Source organism: Haliotis rufescens, unplaced genomic scaffold, assembly GCF_023055435.1.
Source record: "Haliotis rufescens isolate VD_foot unplaced genomic scaffold, xgHalRufe1.0.p SCAF_2, whole genome shotgun sequence".
Classification (NCBI taxonomy): Eukaryota; Metazoa; Mollusca; class Gastropoda; order Lepetellida; family Haliotidae; genus Haliotis; species Haliotis rufescens.
Genome location: NW_025963890.1, coordinates 73,995,047 through 74,016,532, shown reverse-complemented (window position 1 = coordinate 74,016,532; position 21,486 = coordinate 73,995,047). Strand labels below are relative to the sequence as shown.

Here is a 21,486-nt window from a genome sequence, read left to right as displayed (position 1 = left end):
TTGGACGGGCGATGACGCATGAGGCTGTTAAGGGCGACACTGACACCACCAGTCGTGAAAGAAGGTCTTCTTAGAAAACCCAATTTCCTGGAAAAGAGTCAAAAGTAAACACGAGACCTTTCCACGTATGCAAGCCGGTTTTCTCTTACGTGAACCGACTGAACCTGAACGCCGGTTGCCACACCGCAACACAACACCCACAATGGCGTTGTATAAATAAATTTCATTGACAAGCCTTCATTCAGTATAGCAATAGCAGTGAGTTTTGTTAATCCCATGGCGACATGTCATGCTGTAGCTTGTTACATACATTTTAAGCCCCATTTTCACATTTAACCATGGAACATTTGTAACATATACACGTACTATTACCACTGACTATAGAGAAAGCCATGCACACCCAGCAACACGATACCCTAGCATACGTCCCCACAAACCGGTATCACGTGATATACACTTATCGATTCATAAAGAAGAGTGCACCTTGCGTGACGTGAACGCACAGGTGCACGGTCCACGGAAAAGAAGAATCAATAGGCCTGATTGAGTGAGTACAGTAAACGAAAAACTTTGGGGTCCCCCCATGAATTTAGTGGCACTGATCTAAAGCAATTCCCCGGGACTGGTTGTTGCCTTTGTTATGTTGGTTTTTCCCCATGAGTACCCGGATGATACGCAACGCAACTGAGCGTGACAAGAGACTGGGCTACCGTCTGCAAGGACAGCTATATAAACTTTGAGGCAATATTTGTTTAACACATTTTTGAACACTGATTGGTTAACCGTGATCTATAAAGATTTCGAAAAAAGGGCGCATGTTAATTAATTTCTTCAGCCTAAACAAACAGACAAAAAGAACGGCGGAGTTCATCGGATGTCGTCATTTCGAAATACCCCAGATGGTTATAGTTTAATCATAAAAAAAACCATCCATGCAGTGAAAGCATTTTCGGATTTCGGATTGCGTCGATAATACGATTGCTACTCCCTTGTTGTCATCCACGTTTTCTGGTATAACCCTACATTTGTGTATTTGTCGTCATTCACTTGATGCTCAGTTAATGAATTTGTTACAGGTATAATTAGTGGTAGCACCACTCAAATTACCTGACAAAGGTTCCCATTTGGCATTTATTGTGTCTGGGGTAATTATTCAATCTAAATACAGGTTTGAAGTGAGGTGAAATGTGTGTTATGTAATATGCACGTGGCAGCCCAGTAAGAGATGAATGATCAGTTGATTTACTTTTTTGTGAATCAACGGATCGTTCCTAGTCATCAAAGGATTAACAGAAAATACGTTGATTGATTAATCACTGTTATCTTGCACAGTGGATATGTCAAAGGTTATATCCCATTAGTTAGACGTCCCATTAGTTAGACGTCCCATTTGTTAGACATTTTTATTTAGGCAAAGATCGAATATACCTACAGGTATAATGGATCAGTCCTAATTAGATTAAATTACTGAGTAGGGATAGGGGACTCACAGTATAGGGAGTATATATGTTACAATTTCGTTTAATTAACCTAAATTACCTTACTCTCAGCACAGGTTCAATAGGCATGAGATTAACTATGTAAACTAAGGTCTTAATGTATGTTCAGTTGAAGGACTTGAGTTTAGATTATCTACTTATCCAACAAATAAAAATGATCATGGGGTATGTATCATTATCAGTATCGATATGACTGGTTTAAGGAAAGTAGAGTACTTCACCTCGCGGCGTGGAAGTAAGTACAAAAAACAGGTTTTAAAGATCAAATAATTAACTACATCCAAAGTTTCCTAACAAACAGCAAAATCACCGTGGGCATAGACCAAACGCTATCGGACCAATGTCCCCTAGAAAATGGCACTCCCCAGGGCAGCATCCTTAGCCCAACACTCTTCAATATTATGATTAACGATCCTCAGATCCGATCTCAAAACACACTGGTTTCGGAGTCCACATCGCACAACCAACCCAAAACACACAATCTTACCGACTCCCAAACAACCAATCCATATTCACGGCCGAACTAATGGGCATGGCCTCAGCAATACACAATCAGCAATCTACAAATCCAAACTGTATAAAATTTATCAGATGTAAAGTGTCATTAAATGTTAAGTATAATATTATGGTATCTATACAAAGCTGCTTTGCTTTGTTTGTCAGATCTTATCTGGACTATTCCATTTTAAAGTCAGAGGTAACAGGCAAAAGGATTTGAGTGCACTCAACCGTTTAAAGTGTTGTTTTAAGCTGTCTAACTATTGGGACGTCTAACTAATGGGAGGACACCATGTCAAAAGTGAGTGTTTACATGTCTAGGTTTACTAAAACGAAGGGCATACACTCATATCATGGCGTGAAGTGCCGATGTAAAAACAACATACTTTGTTCAAAGGGTTAACCGATAATACGTTGATTGATTGGTTATTGTTTTCTAACTAAATGGATTTTTTTAGGAACCGTGGACGTTATGAAAATATTTGTCACGTGGGCTTTCTCAGCAGACCTTTGAGACTTGACACCTATGTGAAACACCTGAAACAATCTATGCGATCAGTTGAGTAATGAACAAGGGTTATAATATCCCGAAACGATATATATATTTTAAAATATTTGATTGTTACAGAGACACGTGGCATCGAATTAGTTTCTTTGTACAGCTGCAGACGTGTGGGATATTGTTCCTTTGTGTGGATATTCACGGATACATTCCTCGAACAAGGAAGCTGTCTAAAATTATACAAATGCGCTATTCTTCGATGCGCTATAGACGTTGTTTTCACACGCCTTTTCTATTCCTTTGTAAGCGTGTATATATTACAGTCAATTTGTAAAATGTGATTTTCTCAGACAATTTATAAAAATGTGTAAATATTTCAGTCATTTTGACTGAAAAATCTGTCTATATCTTTAACAGATTGACTAAAATTGATGAATACGACCAAAAGAGCCTAAAAACATCATTATAGATTATTATGTAGGTTGGGCTTTTCATCGTAACATTTACAGTCTCATGGTGATGATATTAAACATCTGTGGAATTCGTTTTATAATAATACAGATGGACATATGTTTCAGTCAATTTGTAAAATAACTGAATATTTAGGCGTTTAATAAAGTTCCTAAGTGAAGATTTTGCATATTTTGACTGTAAAAATATAAACACGATAAAATAAGCAATACTCAGGAGAAACATTTACTTTGTGTTGCAAGTCAAATAGTGTAAACGAAAATCGCACAATTATCAAGCAAGTGACTTATCAAAACTTCGGCACCATTACCGATGCTACCCACAAAGATACCTACATTTCCTTATTACTTCCAAAACTGTATTTCATTTTATTGAACAATGTGACCATACGCCGTCATACTATCAATAAAAGTGACAAATGCGCTTACGAATTGCGCAGCACAGGTCGCGAACTAGTCTAGATTTCTACTGTATCATCCGGGTACTCACGGGAAAAAACAGTAACAAAGGCAACAACCAGTTCCGGGAAATTGATTTAGATCAGGGCCCTTTTAAGGTTATAAACTGTAGTCCTTGACGAGAACGACATTTTGATTGTTCTCGTTGTAAATAAAAACGACAAAACCCTTTTCGATATCATAAAGAATCTGTGCTAAAACCATAGGCGGATCCAGAGTGAGGTGTGTGTGTGTGTGTGTGGGGAGGGGGGGTCCTCCTTTTACACATGCTGAATTTCCCCTTGGAGTCCATTGCACGACTGTGACATAAGTATGTGTTTATGAATCTCTATGAAATAGTGATGATACCAGTTGTTAAACATATCGACTTGGTGGAATTGGTGAATCAATAGATTGAGCTTCCAGAGCACTAACATTGATTATGTTATCGTCTCTTCTTTGAGTTCACGTTTGCCTGAACATTTGTTTGTTTATTGCTAAACGTCGCAACATCCGAGCTACATGACGTCATCCTGTAAGAACTTGAGCCTGAACCTGACAACCCAGTGACATTATCAGCATGTCGGGCACGCTGACATGCAGTCAACCATGCCACCGAACCCGACGACTCGAGGAAGCCGCCCCCGAAACAAGCAAAGGTTGCTGGTGATCTATTCTCGGAATCATTCAGGGCTTCCTGTAACATGCTCCTAGCATGCTCCAAGAACGAAAGTAGACAAACACTCAATTGCGGAGGCTCAGTAAGTGGATTAAGGAGCGGTATGCATGACCTCTTTCACAGCTGTTCCCACCATATTGAAGCTCTACGCCAGAGGGCGTTACATTTCTATTCAATGTAATTTCTTTCTTTATCGCAGCGTGTCTCCAAACACCAGTTACACACAGATATAATGTGACCTGACTACCACGAGGCGACCCAATAGTCACAGAAATTGTGTCCTAACTGCTGGAGGTGAATCTACACAACCAACAGAAAGTGTGTCCCAACTGCTGCAGGCGAATCCACACACACAACAGACAGCATGTCCTAGCTGCTGCAGCGAATCCACACACCCAACGGACAGCATGTCCTATTTGCTGCAGGCGAATCCACACACCCCACAGGCAGTGTGTCCAGACTGCTGTATAGCGAGTCTATACAATCATGCCGAAGAAAAAGAACCCAAACCAGCAGTGTCCCGATTGCAACAAGTGGTTTGTGGATTTGAATAACCACAAGAAATGTGATGGCAGAGGCCAATCAGTTAGTCCTTGCTCGTCTGATGACAAACTGCAGTGTTCCGATTGCAAGAAGTGGTTTGTGGATTTGAATAAGCACAAGAAATGTGATGGCAGACGCCAATCAGTTAGTCGTAGCTCGTCCGATGACAAAGAGCAGTGTCCCAATTGCAACAAGTGGTTTGTGGATTTGAATAAGCACAAGAAATGTGATGGCAGACGCCAATCAGTTAGTCCTTACTCGTCCGATGACAAACTGCAGTGTCCCGATTGCAAGAAGTGGTTTGTGGATTTGAATAAGCACAAGAAATGTGATGGCAGACGCCAATCAGTTAGTCGTAGCTCGTCCGATGACAAAGAGCAGTGTCCCGATTGCAACAAGTGGTTTGTGGATTTGAATAACCACAAGAAATGTGATGGCAGACGCCAATCAGTTAGTCCTTGCTCGTCTGATGACAAACTGCAGTGTCCCGATTGCAAGAAGTGGTTTGTGGATTTGAATAAGCACAAGAAATGTGATGGCAGACGCCAATCAGTTAGTCGTAGCTCGTCCGATGACAAAGAGCAGTGTCCCGATTGCAACAAGTGGTTTGTGGATTTGAATAACCACAAGAAATGTGATGGCAGAGGTCGTTCAGGAATGTCGTTAGACGATAAACGATCTCTGTGTGTCCATACCAAACCCCTAGGCTTCTGTTCCCCAAAAAGGGTGACAACTAGTTGGCAACACAGAACAAACTCAAACAGGATGGACAGAGATGCAGTGTCAACGATGGAAGACACTGTTAGAAACATGGTCGATACTGGAATACTGGAACATTCAAGAAATCCTAGAACTGAAATTTCAAAGTTTTTTGAGGATGAAGTGTCACTTAAACAAAATGAAATCGAAAATACGGCAGAAGTTTTTAATAACTTGCAGAACAATATCTGTGACTTTCTCGAGTCAAAGACACATTGGAAATGGACAACGTTTCGAGGAGGTTCTTATTATGACAAAACTAAGGTGAGGGTGCATTCTTTATATTATTAAACAACGCAAAGAGTATGTACAGGAGAAGTATATACAATAATATGGACGTAGAATATATACTGAACCGCAAAAGAAACGTCACACCAAGTAACATTGAAACGTTGTCATTTAAATATCTGGTAATTTTTGTCAAAGTTTCTAAAATTTAACATTACCTTGTCCGGAAAAATGAAATTTGATGATAAAAAACAAAGCAGATGACAATAAAACCGTTCCCCCATTTCTTTCCCTATAAAAATCCACTCTGATCGGATTACATTCATTCGTTATTGAATTGCTACCACATGCCAAGATTGACAAGAAATCAGCGACACCAAGCCCTTGGACGATTAGGACCACATACAGGCTCCAGCAACGGTACCAGACCACCAACACTACAGATGACCGACCACATAGTGGAAGACCAAGGGTCACCACCTGACGACAGGATCGTCAGATTGTGCGACAGCATCTTCAAGATCGCTTTGTTACTGCTGCGGAAACTGCTCGACAGACCATGGGGACACACCAGCGAGACATTAGTGCGGACACCGTGCCTCGACGATTGACGAGCAGACACCTCCGCTATTACAGGCCACACCGAGGACCCATCCTGACACCACGTCATCGCTGGGATCGTCTTCAGTGGGCAACACAGCACTAGCATTAGCGCCACCAGCAGTGGAGAAGTGTCCTCTTCTCAGGCGAGAGCCGTTACTGTATCTCAACAGCAGATGGCAGAGAGAGTGAATCTGGCGACGCCATGGGGAATGTTATTCGGATGCTTGTGTTGTGGAGAGAGACTCGTAGGGTGGCCTGAGCATCTTGGTGTGGAGTGGGATTGGTCTTGCACAGAGCGTCGGCCCTGTGGTCTTCCAGAACATCGGTCCAGGGAGAGGCAATAGTGTCACAGCAGTTCGGTACACTGATCAAGTCCACACGCCATACCTCATTTGGCACGTCGCCACAACCACGAGTTTCAGCATGATAACGCCCGTGCCAACACTGCGAGAGCAACAAGAGACTTCCTCCAGCAGAATGGCATCAGAACCATGCAGTGGCCTGCCCTCAGTCCCCATTTAAATCACATTGTGCTCCTGCGGGACGAGATTCACAGACGGCTGAATGACGTCCGACCAAGGCCGACAACTGCAGCTGAATTGCGTCATGCGTTCCTCAGAGTGTGGGTTCAAGTCCCTATGGCCTTCATCAACAGCCTCATCCATTCCATGTATCGACGTTGCACGGCAGTCATCAATGCACATGGCTGACACACGAGATACTGACTTGTAATGCGATTTTCTCAGAGACTTGTGCTGTGTTTCACTTTAGAACATTTGACACTTCAATTTCAACCTTTATGATCAGTTTTGTCAAGTTTCATTTTTTTAATATGTCTGAAAGTATGTGTACAGTGTTTGGACACAAATAAGGTTTCTCATATATGTACCCATGGTGACGTTTCTTTTGCGGTTCAGTATATTATAACCCGTGTCTATCATGTGTGCTGGAATTATTCTTGGTGTAAGTTAAAGTAGTATTGGTATTACATAAAATAACCACTTACTGAAAATTGTACCTTACTCTCACGGAGCTCTGCCCCAGAGACCAGGGTGTATAAAAACATTTATAACGTTATAAGGAAAACGTGATGATAGGTTCACAGGTTTATTATAATCAGCAAATTGTATCAATAGACGACAATATAAAGGATCAAAAACCCAATTTACACTGACAGTGATCGCTGACTATTTAAATCAGAACAAATACACAAGCTGATTAACTAAGCAACTGTAATAGAGTAATTAAGAAGAAGCTAAATCAACAATTTTACAAGTTAATGGCAAAGAGAACTGAAGACTCTGTCACTTTAACTGGGCAAGGAAATTCTACTTCCCGAAACTATAAGGTACTTGACCTATGGAGTCTCTTGACTCATAATAATTAAAAAGGTACTTGTAACCTGACTCCTTATATTCAATAGGTACTTGACCAAAAGAGTAACCTGACACCCAATAGTCAATAGGTTCTTGACCAAAAGAGTAACCTGACTCCCAATAGTCAATAGGTTCTTGACCAAAAGAGTAACCTGACTCCCAATAGTCAATAGGTTCTTGACCAAAAGAGTAACCTGACACCCAATAGTCAATAGGTTCTTGACCAAAAGAGTAACCTGACTCCCAGTAGTCAATAGGTTCTTGACCAAAAGAGTAACCTGACTCCCAATAGTCAATAGGTTCTTGACCAAAAGAGTAACCTGACTCCCAATAGTCAATAGGTTCTTGACCAAAAGAGTAACCTGACTCCCAATAGTCAATAGGTACTTGACCAAAAGAGTAACCTGACTCCCAATAGTCAATAGGTTCTTGACCAAAAGAGTAACCTGACTCCCAATAGTCAATAGGTTCTTGACCAAAAGAGTAACCTGACTCCCAATAGTCAATAGGTACTTGACCAAAAGAGTAACCTGACTCCCAATAGTCAATAGGTACTTGACCAAAAGAGTAACCTGACTCCCAATAGTCAATAGGTACTTGACCAAAAGAGTAACCTGACTCCCAGAGAGAGATACCTCCCCATAATGACTTACTAACGAAGTTTCGACCTGAGCAAACCAGTAGCAAGACGACTGGTAAACGGTCTAGCGATGCCTGGAGGTAAAGACAAGGTTTAAACCCGTATGCGTGCACGTCGTAGAGAACAGCCATTCCTGGTCAGCAGGGGGTAGGCATAGGAAAACCCGAATAGCAAACTAACTATTGAACCAATATGGAACATGTAAGTACCAAAATATAGCGCTGAACATACGCTACCCAACAGTACCACTAAAGATTTACAACCAGATATGTACTAATACTATGTATTATTGAGGTGCCAAAAATGACCAAAAATGCAAGAGAAATTTCAACAAGAGCCAGGTAATCCGGCTAATGCGTGAAAGTCGAAGTAACAAAAACTTCTTCAATACACGAAGAAGGTAGCAAACAGCCATCAAATCAATACATGCCAAAAGTGTGCTATTGAACGGCAAGAGAATTAAAATTTTAGGGTCAACAATTCTCAATACGTGAAGACCAAGGACAACGACGACCGCCGGACTTTGAGAGGCATGAGCTTGAATGTATTTTTATTAAAAAGAAAATATTTGCAACAATGTAATTATATTTTCCAAGAATTTTCAGGGACAATTATTCGATAAAATCCAACTGTAAATGATCTCTTTATATTTTAAGTATTTGTTTTCTTATATCCATACAACCAATCCCACAGTTGTCTCTTGTTTTAAAGCTGTCCCGACCTTATGAAATGAAATGGCTTGGGACAAAAAAGAAATTCGATAAAATCCGACTCTCAGGGATCTCTTTATACTTATATGTCTACCTATATCCACACGGCCAACCCCACAGTTGTCTTATTTTAAGGTGTCCCGGCCTAACGAAATGGATTGTTTATTCATTCCGAAAGTTGATTCCGATCTTCAACCCGTGTACGAGGACTGCCATCCTGGCTATTGCAAAGTCAGAGTGGTAAATGCATCACCATCTTTAAACTATTTATGCGACAACAGCTTCATCAACGCTGAGAAATATCGGAATTTCTTCTTTGAACTGATGGACAAATATATACGCCACAATTCCAAATGTAGGGGTAAGTAATATTTGCAATCTAGAAGTTGGTGAGTAAGTAAGAAAAAGTACAATGTTATGGACAACAACTTCCGTTTTACTGCATTTAGCGAAGTTTCGATGTAGATTCTTACAGCGTTGTCAATGGTAACAAAACAAAAGAAACAACACTTTCTGTATCCAAAAGGCCCATTGTTCAGTCCTTCAATATTAAATCCTGGGTAAAGACTTGTCAACATTAAGTGACATCTTTTTCAATGCATTGTTTTTTGCTTGCATAAGTAATTATTTCGTCATTGACACCTGCATTGAGTACATTGCTTTCTCACAGTTTTGTTTGTTTGTCAATATGTTGTTTAACGCCGCACTCAGCAATATTCCAGCTATATGACGGCGGTCTGTAAACAATCGAGTCTGGACCAGACAATCCAGTGATTGACGCAATGAGCATCGATCCACGCAATTGGTATACGGTGACATGCATCAACCAAGTCAGCGAGCCTAAACCCGATCCAGTTAGTCGCCTCCTCCGACAAGCATAGTCGCCAGTAACGGCAAGCATGGGTTGCTGAAGACCAATTCTACCCTGGATTTTTCTGACAGAGAACAAAACACATGCTGGATCCCCATCATTCGGCATCACCTACACTGGCACCACTACCTACCACGGCACCCTTGACATCGATGTTGACATCGTTCCAGCCCTCAACATCCCACACTGGCCACAGCCGTTGATTGCTCGGGATCTGAAAAAAACCCTACCCAAGGGCATATCCCCTTCAATCAACGTCACTGACATCATGGAAAAAGGTTTCAACATAACAACAAAGCGCTGCCCTGGTAAGGACCTCGCAGTCATTCTTGAGTAAAATTTTATTTGAATATGCCAAGTGGATAATGTCTCTGATATGTTCATTTGCATGATGTCTCACATATGTTCATTTTCATGATGTCTCTCATATGTTCATTTGCATGATGTCTCACATATGTTCATTTGCATGATGTCTCTCATATGTTCATTTGCATGATGTCTCACATATGTTCATTTGCATGATGAATCTCATATGTTCATTTGCATGATGTCTCTCATATGTTCATTTGCATGATGTCTCACATATGTTCATTTGCATGATGTGTCTCATTTGTTCATTTGCATGATGTCTCATATGTTCATTTGCATTATGTCTCTCATATGTTCATTTGCATGATGTCTCACATATGTTCATTTGCATGATGTCTCATATGTTCATTTGCATGATGTCTCATATGTTCATTTGCATGATGTCTCATATGTTCATTTGCATGATGTCTCACATATGTTCATTTGCATGATGTCTCATATGTTCATTTGCATGATGTCTCATATGTTCATTTGCATGATGTCTCATATGTTCATTTGCATTATGTCTCATATGTTCATTTGCATGATATCCCACTGACCTGGTTGAACCACTAATGTTCAGGGCCCGCTTGCGCAAAACGATCTTGGCGCTGAGACTATTGTAACCCTTTGTTAAAGTATGGTGTTAAGATCATCTTAGCGCTATGATCGCATTGTGCAAGTGGGCCCTGGTCATCACCATGGTATCTGTTTCAGGTGACCAACCAGACCGTCTGCAGTGGCAGATGTCCTTCTCCCTCGCTGAGAAGAACCTCACTTTACATGGTGACACCGAAAGCTGGAAGCCTATCCTCCGAACAATCAAAAGAGTAATGGAGATTGCCAAAGGACAAAAGGGGCTCATGGTCACAGGAAAGTCCGAGATGATTCATGAAGTAGCCCAACACACAAGAAAACATTACTTCAGAGACGACTCGTTCCGGTTATGTTTCACAACCTACCACATTAGGACCTTGATGTGGACGTTGCTGTACGACCTCACCGCCGGGAGCCATGTGTGGAGGGAGGATACTCGAGAGAGCAGGTTGCACTTCTCTCTGGGCAAACTCAAGAAAATGTTGACTGGCGAGATGAGGGTGCCCCACTTCTTCCTGCCTGCAGTCGGGGACATGATGAGTACAGTGCGGTGGAGGGACAGGGAGTTCATGTACATCTTGGTCAGGGCCACGGAAATCCTGTTTTCTAGAAGCACTGACCGATACTCATAAAACAGGCCTGACCAGCTGTCCTACAATTACCAGTTTATTAGATAGCGGATATTACAAAATGTGTCTTTTGATATCGAATACATACCAACACTCGTTGATAAAAGTGGTGAGATCTGTTTATCATTCAAACTCATTATTTCAGTTGAAAAACATCAAGCACAGGGCTATGAGTATAGAAAGTAGAGGGAACCAGCTTCTTTGGGAAAGATATAAATAGCAATATCTCCCATGGAAGACAGTTTTGGATGATAAGATGTGGTACTATGGGACCCACTTGGTATGGGAAAGGCTCTCTCTGACACCTCTTTACGCGACATGAAAGCACTAATGGAGTGTAAACCTTTGAAAAATAGGAGATATATCAATATCACCTGAGGTATTTTTTAAAAATATTTGACAGCCAGGTACAACCAATCCTTACGTATGCATCTGAAGTTTGAGAAAATACACCTTACAGCATGTAAATGTTTCTTAAATGTTGAACCTCATACACCAAATGCAATAGTATATGGCGAATTTGCCGTTTTTCAATTTGTATTAATTTAGCTGCTCACAGTCTCAAATTCTGGCAAAAACTATTGTTAATGCACGGATATCGTTTACCAAGAAAAACCTATGTTATTGCATATTGACTATGCTGGACATAACAAAATGGGCTTCCGAAATCAGACATTTACTTTTCTTGTATGGATTTGGATTTGTCTAGCTGTCAGAGACTGTTGAGTGAGTGAATTGGGTTTAACGCCATTTTTAACAGTATTCCAGTTATATCGCGGCCTGTCATCTTAATGTGGGAGGAAAGCCCGAAGTGATGCAGGTCTCAGACGTTTACCACTTCGATGAAACCCATGAGCACTGGTATGGTGCTGACAAACCTAGAAACATAATCGGGGCGAACCGGGATTCGAACCCACAAGCATAGGTTTCTAGCGTGCCCAAGGGACGCAACGCTGCACAGCGAATCGCGGCGCCTTAGACGCCTTGGCCACCCGTGTCCCCACAGACTGTTGGAAATCCCGTATATTTCATTAATATATTTAAGAAACGTACAATACATTTAAAAAAAATCAGAATTAGAGATCGGATCTCAAAGGTAGTCCAAGGTATAGTTTTTTTTATAAGGAATGTAAGACGTTGCTTGCACCCGAGAAATACCTTAATGTTATCGTTGACTTCAAATTTCGAAAAATATTAGATACAAAAAGAACAGGGCTACTACGTTTCAAAATAAACGAAGGTAGGTGACAAAAAATCACTGAGAATATGTCCATTATCTTAAATCGGTATAGAAGAATTTCATTTCACGTTTATTTGTCCAGCTTATGGTGAAACTATGAAATATCAACCACAAAATTTACATGTTAATATTTTAAATTTTAAGAAACATCTTAAATATAACGCATATAATTATGAAAATACTGTCTATATATTTAGCTTGCTTATGAAATGAAATGTAAATCCCATAGTCCTTAATCTATTATTTAGGACTGCAGTACAATTACGAGATGGGGTGGTCAGGCTCGCTGACTTGGTTCATGCATGTCATCGTATGCCGAGTGTGTGGATCGATGTTCATGATGTCTGTCAATGACCGGATTGTCTGGTCCAAACTCGATTATTTACAATATCGATGGAATATTGCTGAGTGCGGCGTTAAACAACAAACAAACAAACAAACCAGTTGGTCAAAAATTTCTCGTTATACTTTGCATATGACATTGAAGTAATAACGAGAACATATGACACCATACGTGTAACCAGAATGTATTCAATAACTACTGCAAATATTGCAACAACGTTCACGCAACACAATAATGGTGCACAAGATGACAGTGGGTAATAGGATTACACAATATATGCTGTATGTTAATGTCATAAGAAAACGGACTATAGCCTACGTGTTGTCAAACAAAGACAATGCAGCCATGGGGAGCAGGGGTGGCCCAGTCGTCTAAGGCGCCGCGATTCGCTGTGCAGAGTTGCGTCCCTTGGGCACGCCAGAAACCTATGATTATTGGTTCGAATCTGGTTCGCCCCGATTATGTTCCTAGGTTTTTCAGCACCATACCCGTGCTCGTGGTTTTCACCGAAGTGGTAAACGTCTGAGACCTGCACCACTTCGGGCTTTCCTCCCACATTAAGCTGACACGCCGTGATATGACTGGAATACTGTTAAAAGCGGCGTGAAACCCAACTCACTCACTCACTCAATGCAGCCATGATACTGTTACGTGAGGTAACATGTTTGTTGATTCCACTTCAGATGAAATCTGCTTTCATTTTTGGCAAATGCCCTGAAACTCGTATATCTATGAAACAATATGTATGGTCACCGCGTTAGTACCAAGTGTCCCCAGGAATGAAGCTTTTTCTTAGGTTTGTCATGGGGGATGGTGTGTACAAAGTTGAAAACTCAAATGTTTTGACAGAATTGAATCTGATTCTATACTGAGATTGCAAAACTTCAAGCAAATACTTCAGGTTTTTGAGAATCCACATGGTATTAATGTAACAGTTGGAAAGCGCCGAGCAAATCACGACTTGCTCTGAGGGTGTGAATCCGTTTATTTTTACGAGACGTGAAGCCTTTTTAATACCCCGTCTATAAGACAAAGCAACTCTTCGTGTCTGTAAGACTGCAAACTAACACGTTATACCCGGTGACCACTCTTGTGTTCAACCTCACACGTTTACCTCTCAAAATGCAATTTCATTGAACCAGCCGTACGAAACCACGAGGTACAATTTCACTTAACCAGCCGTACGAAACCACGAGGTACAATTTTATTGGACCAGACGATCACATCAGCCAATTAAAATACTCTTTATTATAACTAAGATTCTCACTAACATGAAATTCACGTGCTATACATATTCATTAACCTGGGCCAGACAAAGATCAGGCAAAGAGAATACCACGAATAATACTGTTGCCAACAAAACTGTATAACACGAACAATTTTTTTTTTTATTGTATAACCAAATATAACGTGAAAACGTCACTGCTACACTATTTCCACTTGCCTCAAATACTGTCTGCAAACAAAACAATGTCCTTCCTTGATTGTATTTAGGGTCATGGCTAATCTTTGTGACAGGGATTTCTAATATCATTCCCAGGATTACCTGAATGTTTTAGTATGTCCAGCAAGTTCTTCTAGTTATGCATCCCTGTCCACCCTGTCTGAAGTTGGTTTAATATCCAGTAGTTATCTCCCCTGTTGGCCGACAGGAGCCTGAGAGTGTCTCATTTCCACACACAAAACGCCTGTCGCCAGGCGCCAGCCACGACATTGAGATCATTCCAATCCATGCTTCATGTGTTGCAATTTGGCCATTGTCCTTTGGCATCAGTCGTCCTACACTGCCTAAGGGTAATGGTTCGTTTCCCTGGCTGCTTCATACCAAAGGACGAGTCGAAATACATGCATGATCTGGACTGATAACAACACAGAATTCACTGTTCTTCACTCCATTTTGTGGAAACAGCAGCTTTTGTAGTTTCTGGTGTAACCAGTGTCCAACTGTTCTCGCTGATTTTCTCCCTCTGTTTTATTCCTACTTTCCCAGTGATCACACAAGCAGCGTATCAATATTAACGCTCACATGATATACAGGGAGATGGTATATAACAACAACACATACATATCAATGCCATGCCATTCCATTTCCTCGTCTGCCAACCCCTCATCCCAACTCACTCACTCTGAAGTTGAATTGACAAATAAATATCCTTGGCCTACCAAGAATGTCAAGTTTGAGCGTCATTGTTTTTTGGTGAACACAACCTCAGTTGCCTTTGCTATGACATAGAGAAATGCCCTCTCCTCCTTGTGCATCCTCGGTAAGATGTTCTTGATCTGGGGTAGGAAGAAGTGTGGAACCACTATCTCCCCTGCCATCATTTTCTGGAATTTCCGGAGACAGTCCTGAAATCTTGTAGCCATTGTTTCCTGCCTCCAAACGTGCTCCCCTGCTGTTAGACCATACAGCTGCCACCACATGAGTGTTCTGATGTGGTATGTCGTCAGTCGGGAGGAACGCAGTTTAGGATTATGCTCCTTGACATATCTCACTGCTTCCTGGATCTGCACGAGTTCTGGACTGTTCCCCTTGGCACAACAATCACTGTTGCCTTTTGCAATTTCCAAGACTCTTTTCCATGTTCTAAGTGACGGTTTCCAAGAAATCTTATCAGCATGTTTAGTGATGGCCTTCTCTGCATAGGAAAAGGAAACTTGCCACAGGAGGTCTGGATCGTTTCCTTTTAAAAGAAAATATTTAATGGAATTCATCAGATATGTACATTTGCTGTTCAAAGCAAAGAGTTCAAATGCTGACCATGAACAATTCCTATTTTCTGTCTACGTTAGTGTATATGATGCAGAAGAAAGCCCAAAATAGGCAAGACCCATGAGCCCAGTTATGGCGCTGATCTAGAAACACTACCAGGGCGAATCTGTTATTCAAATCTTCGATCATTGGTTTCAGGCACGCCTAAGGGACGCAACTCTGCATTGCAAACTAAAGTATTAAAGTACTCATGGAAATGAAAAAAACCCTGTTTTGCTGGATTTAATAATCGACACAAAGCATTACGTAGATGGAAATACGAAATAACAAAACAAATTGACATGGCAGAAACAGGCTATAGGCATTATGCAAATTAGCCTTGAATAAAAGTTATCAAAACAACAATAAAAATAACAGCTATGTTTATGTACATAATAATAATGACATGTAAGTTGTTGTTTGAGAAGGGAATATATTACTTGTACGTTCTGATATCTGGACGATGATTCACTATCCCACAATGCCACTCACAAATCACTAACCACTGGCAAATCCCATGCACGTGGGTTTCAAGCACCTGTTTTCACCTGTCGTCAAGGTGTCATATGTCATGGACATTCACCTTGATCTACTAACACCTGGTTATGCTCAGTTTCACAACAGTCTGTTTTGTTCATACCTTTGATACGCGGTATTTGTACCAAGGCCCAATTAGTACTAATTGAGTTGTTTGAATATTTATATATTTTGTATATTAACTGCATTTATTTAAAATCTGAGATCGAAAAAACAGTTATTGTGTTTTTCATTTCCGTGAGTACTTTAGGCACTCAGTAGTGGCTATTATCTGTAGGAGGGTTCCTCTTAGAAAGAAAGGGAATGATGTTTGCTCAGTGTAATAAAGTATGGTTTTGCCCTGAACAAAACAGTTAAAGCAGGAGGGCTACACACGGGCACAGCCAACCTTTTTAGCTTTCTTAGATGCTGAATAATCTTATGTTTTATTGGAGATGGGTTTAATATCAAATCCGCAATACACGGGGGCCATAAATTGAAAATCCATTAACAGGGCTAAGTGCCGGTTCTGTTTCACCTTATTTCCTGCAGCCTATTGTTCAGAGACAAAGTATACATTTTAAACATGATAAAAACACCACAAAAATTGATAAGTCTCATGTTATTATCCGTCAATATATGATAATCAATAACAAGTAAATTGTTATATTAATTGGACACAGTTAAATCAAATCATGCAACTGCATGTCATGAAACAATGTGCTTACCGAGTTGGTTACACTTAATGATATCGCAACCGACGTGAATCGAAGGCGAGGGGCGTGATATCGCCATGGGACGAACAAGGCAGAGGCAGAGGTAGAGCAACAGCGGTCGTTTTGTTTGATTGCAGTATTTTGGCTAAATGCCCTACGCTGAGCAACAGGTTTACATGGTGTCATTAAGCTCTTCAATAACCTGTCATGCCTATGTTCAGACAGTCGTAACATTGTGGCTGCTGTGGCTGCTGTGGCATAGAATAACCCTGTGGCGTGAGAGATAGCTCATATCAGCTTGCCTTATTTCTTCCTTGGGAATAATGCCCAGTAATTCGACACGTTTGAACTATTTCACAATGCACTACCTTGCTTGACAGTAATGAAAGAACGATTTTCCAATGATACGTTAGATCATGGGGAGGTAATTTGAACAGCGTCATGACGTCAGCACATAATGACGCACCTGAAAAAGTGTACTTTCTCTCGACGGAAAGACAGTCGCCTTCCTTGAACGTTTAGTGAAGCATAAATATGTTTCAGCACATAAATACTTGCCTTGATTCTGTTGCTTCGGTGTTACATTGAATCCGTTTTCCTTAATGGATGCAGCTTTAGCTTGGTCCGGGAGGATGTCTTCAATGTCCCGGGAAACGTTCTTTCTAGGCCAGGGTTTAATGTTTAAGGATGGCACAAAGTCAATGTCAATACTTTTCATCCCTTCCTCAGATGGAATACCCTCATACTTGACTGCAAAAGACTGTGAATCTTTGAACTTGCGTGCACCTGAAACAAAACGTATCTGTAGTGATTTGTGTTTCCTGCTTGTAGTTAGATCTCAGCCTCAAATGTGTCAAGTTTATAAATTGATGTTGCGTCTTGTAAACAATAGATTTATACAACCGTACATCATACTGAAAGACATTTATGAATTTGAAGATGTGACAGAAATCAACGAACCCTTTAACTTTCTATCTGTCTCAAGAACTCGTTCAAGCTTCTCAAAGACGTATATCCTGAACTTTTTAGAGTTAACAAAGCCTCCATCAAGGAATAGCCGGAGATCCTCCTCGTGGTCATCCACGACACCGACGACCTTCACCTTGCAGGTTCCAACTTCGCAGGTGTCATCAAACACAGCCTCAAGTTTGGTCTGAAGAATTGGGAACATTGTGCAGTCCATTTCATTTGGTCGAGCCACCTGTAGAAGGATGTGACTCATAAATCTAATTTTTTATGTCAGTGTTCTTACGTCACGTGTTAAAAATATTAGAATTCCCAAATGTACGACAAACAATATTTGTAATAACTTTAGGAAACAAAAACTTATATTGCAATGATCATATTCTTACCTTAGTTCCATCGAAATGCGACCCTGCATTGCAAGCCTTCCATGTTCCAAAGTTCATCCCACTGTTTAGTTGTCCTACAATCCTTTCCCTCAACCATTTAAAGTGCACCAACGCCTGCTGGATGTCCTTCTGCTCCATCTTAACTTCATTTTCAAAAAACCTTTTGATGTTCTTTTTTGGATTGTCAGAGTTCCGAATGATGTTTCTCTCGACCATCTCTTTGACCAATGCATCCATCTCCCATATCTCTGTGAATTCTGTTTCTGAGTCTGTGGAACAAACGTAGCCATTCCTTGTTGCATCATCGGAACGCCAAGCACCTGCAATGGTACCCACTGAGGCTGATGGTGTGGTAGATTGCTTAGCACTTTTCCCCGTTAAGGCTGATGGTGTGGTAGATCGCCCAGCACCTTCACCTGCTGAGACTGATGGTGTGGTAGATCGCCCAGCGATGTTCCCCGCTGAGGCTGATGGTATGGTAGATCGCCCAGCACTCTTCCCCGATGAAGCTGATGGTGTGGTAGATCGCCCAGAACTGTTCCCTGCTGAGGATGATGGCGTGGTAGATCGCCCAGCACTGTTCCCCGCTGAGGCTGATGGTGTGGTTGATCGCCCAGCACTCTTCCCTGCTGAGGCTGATGGTGTGGTAGATCGTCGAGCACTATTCCCTGCTGAGGCAGATGGCGTGATTGATCGCCCAGCACTCTTCCCTGCTGAGGCTGATGGTGTGGTTGATCGCCCAGCACTCTTCCCTTCTGAGGCTGATGGCGTGGTAGATCGCTCAGCACTCCTCCCCGCTGAGGCTGATGGTGTGGTAGTTCTCCCAGCACTATTCCCCACTGAGGCTGATGGTGTGGTAGATCGCCAAGCTCTTTTCCCCGCTGAGGCTGATGGTGTGGTAGTTCTCCCAGCACTATTCCCCACTGAGGCTGATGGTGTGGTAGATTGCCCAGCACTGTTCCCAGCTGAGGCTGATGGTGTGGTAGATCGCCCAGCACTCTTCCCCGCTGAGGCTGATGGTATGGTAGATCGCCCAGCACTTTTCCCCGATGAAGCTGATGGTGTGGTAGATCGCCCAGAACTGTTCCCTGCTGAGGCTGATGGTGTGGTAGATCGCCCAGCACCTTTACCTGCTGAGGATGATGGCGTGGCAGATCGCCCAACACTGTTCCCCGCTGAGGCTGATGGTGTGGTTGATCGCCCAGCACTCTTCCCCGCTGAGGCTGATGGCGTGGAAGATCGTCCAGCACTATTCCCTGCTGAGGCAGATGGCGTGATTGATCGACCAGCACTCTTCCCTGCTGAGGCTGATGGTGTGGTAGATCGCCCAGCACTCTTCCCTTCTGAGGCTGATGGCGTGGTAGATCGCTCAGCACTCCTCCCTGCTGAGGCTGATGGTGTGGTAGTTCTCCCAGCACTATTCCCTACTGAGGCTGATGGTGTGGTAGATCGCCCAGGACTTTTCCTTGCTGAGGCTGATTTTGTACTTGAGCTCCCAGATGAACGAGACTGGGGGACGGAGGAAGCAGGGACGGCTGTTCCCTTCTCCTTGCACCTCCACTCGTGAGACGCAAGGCGTTGAAAGCCCTTCCCGCAGTGGGGGCAGACCTTACTCATGTTGGCCAGAACTCCCCGTGGTGTACTGATAAATAATATCACAGTTTATAAACATTGAATGGCTCATTATAACTTGACAGCTAAATGATAACACCAGGTAATAGATAGTAAGTAGCATACAGATGATTGGATGTTGATGTCTGCTGCTTATCACAACATATCTGATAGTTAAAATTTTAAACTCTTGGCTAAATTACCTTGCCCTGACACTGCCAACCCCAGCGGAAACCCCGACTCACTTGCACAACCGACCCGCACAATGGAGTGGAGCAAAATTTCCGCTTCTATGAAATAGCATACAGATATAGCCAGTCACTTGCCACTAAAAATAGGTTTTGGTAATACCTAACATGTATTCCTACAAAACTCAAATCGCAAGTTTAACCAATCTATGATCTCTGACCCAGGTTCATCAGGTTCCCTGCACACTATTACTTGTCATACGAGAAGACAAGGGTGACCAGGCTCTGTGATATGGCTGACATACTAATAAATATAAAGTGCGTCCAACTAATGTTAGAACTATGCTCCAGGTAAGTATACATCCCAAGCACCCTATTGATTGTCGCTAAAGGAGACTAACATGATCTGTTGACAAGAATATAACGATCGGGTCAGTTAAAAGAAGGAATCATTTCAGCAATATAACTTCAGACAATTCAGAATTCAACCCAATTACTATGTTGCTGATTAATGTGTACAATAACAAACAACATACAACGCTCACCTAAAATGCCAGCAGTTGTTTCACCTTACATTTCCAGGTACAAACACGTTTAATGGTTCCGCCAACAGCAGTCAATCAATATTTCGTGGAAATTCCCCTGTTCATCACCCACACAGAGAGGATAAATAAAAATCAATTTACTTCATCCATTGTGTCTTCAGATCGTTCAGGGGCGGTCGGGTAGCCTAGTGGTTAAAGCATTCTCTCGTGACGCCGAAGACCCGGGTTCGATTCCCGACATGGGTACGATGTGTGAAGCCCATTTCTGGGGTCCCCCGTCTTGATATTGCTGGAATATTGCTAAAAGCGACGTAAAACCATACTCACTCACTCAGATCGTTCAGGTGTACTGTGTAATGTCTTCTTATGGTTGTATATCACTGACCCAGCTGAACATTCGTCAGTCAGGGCTACTTTCGCTTTCAACGCTTGAATTCATCCAAGGTGTCGCCTTTGTTGCTTGGTAAACCTCCAATGCTACGTGCTATATAACACTATCAGCTCTCTTATGCAGTAACGTATGGCCAGAGGAATGCTGAACGTTATTACGAGCTGCCAAATAGACACTGTCAATACAGACATACTTTACCCATTATGGAAGCCGGAGAGAGGGTATTAAATGTTCTCTAACGTTCTTATGAATTGCAGTTTTTCTATGAATGACTCATTGGTAGCCGTTACTACTTTTCATTTAATCGTGATCACTGTGCTGATATGGAATGAGACGTTGTATAATTCGGGATTCTGATACTGAAAATGTTAGTGTAACTTGACAAATGTTCCTTATCCATCCATCCATCCATCCATCCATCCGATAACGTGGACCGTTGGCC

The 21,486-nt window shown here is 41.8% G+C and overlaps 2 protein-coding genes across 5 annotated transcripts; one reads left to right on the top strand and one right to left on the bottom strand.

Moving 5' to 3' along the window:
• Nucleotides 1–387: 387 nt before the first annotated feature.
• Nucleotides 388–11,511, top strand: LOC124133248. 3 transcript variants are annotated; one of them, XM_046497578.2, is made up of 5 exons: nt 388–547; nt 4,286–5,652; nt 9,081–9,306; nt 9,888–10,124; nt 10,882–11,511. In XM_046497578.2, exons 2-5 carry the CDS (start codon nt 4,573–4,575, stop codon nt 11,391–11,393), a joined length of 2,055 nt encoding a protein of 684 aa, XP_046353534.2. In that variant the 5' UTR covers nt 388–547; nt 4,286–4,572; the 3' UTR covers nt 11,394–11,511. The 3 variants fall into 3 exon arrangements, with proteins under 3 accessions (XP_046353534.2, XP_046353535.2, XP_048256502.1); XM_046497579.2 differs by lacking the exon at nt 388–547 and adding an exon at nt 3,715–4,168; XM_048400545.1 differs by lacking the exon at nt 388–547 and having other exon boundaries at nt 3,715–5,652.
• A 2,464-nt stretch (nt 11,512–13,975) lies between these two features.
• Nucleotides 13,976–21,069, bottom strand: LOC124133243 (nucleoporin NSP1-like). Of its 2 annotated transcripts, none has more exons than XM_048400541.1 (5): nt 20,981–21,069; nt 18,310–19,951; nt 17,918–18,158; nt 17,516–17,743; nt 13,976–15,657 (listed from the first exon to the last, which is right to left on the bottom strand). In XM_048400541.1, exons 2-5 carry the CDS (start codon nt 19,924–19,926, stop codon nt 15,158–15,160), a joined length of 2,586 nt encoding a protein of 861 aa, XP_048256498.1. In that variant the 5' UTR covers nt 19,927–19,951; nt 20,981–21,069; the 3' UTR covers nt 13,976–15,157. The 2 variants fall into 2 exon arrangements, with proteins under 2 accessions (XP_048256498.1, XP_046353520.2); XM_046497564.2 differs by lacking the exon at nt 20,981–21,069 and adding an exon at nt 20,124–20,667.
• Between the last annotated feature and the right edge of the window lie 417 nt (nt 21,070–21,486).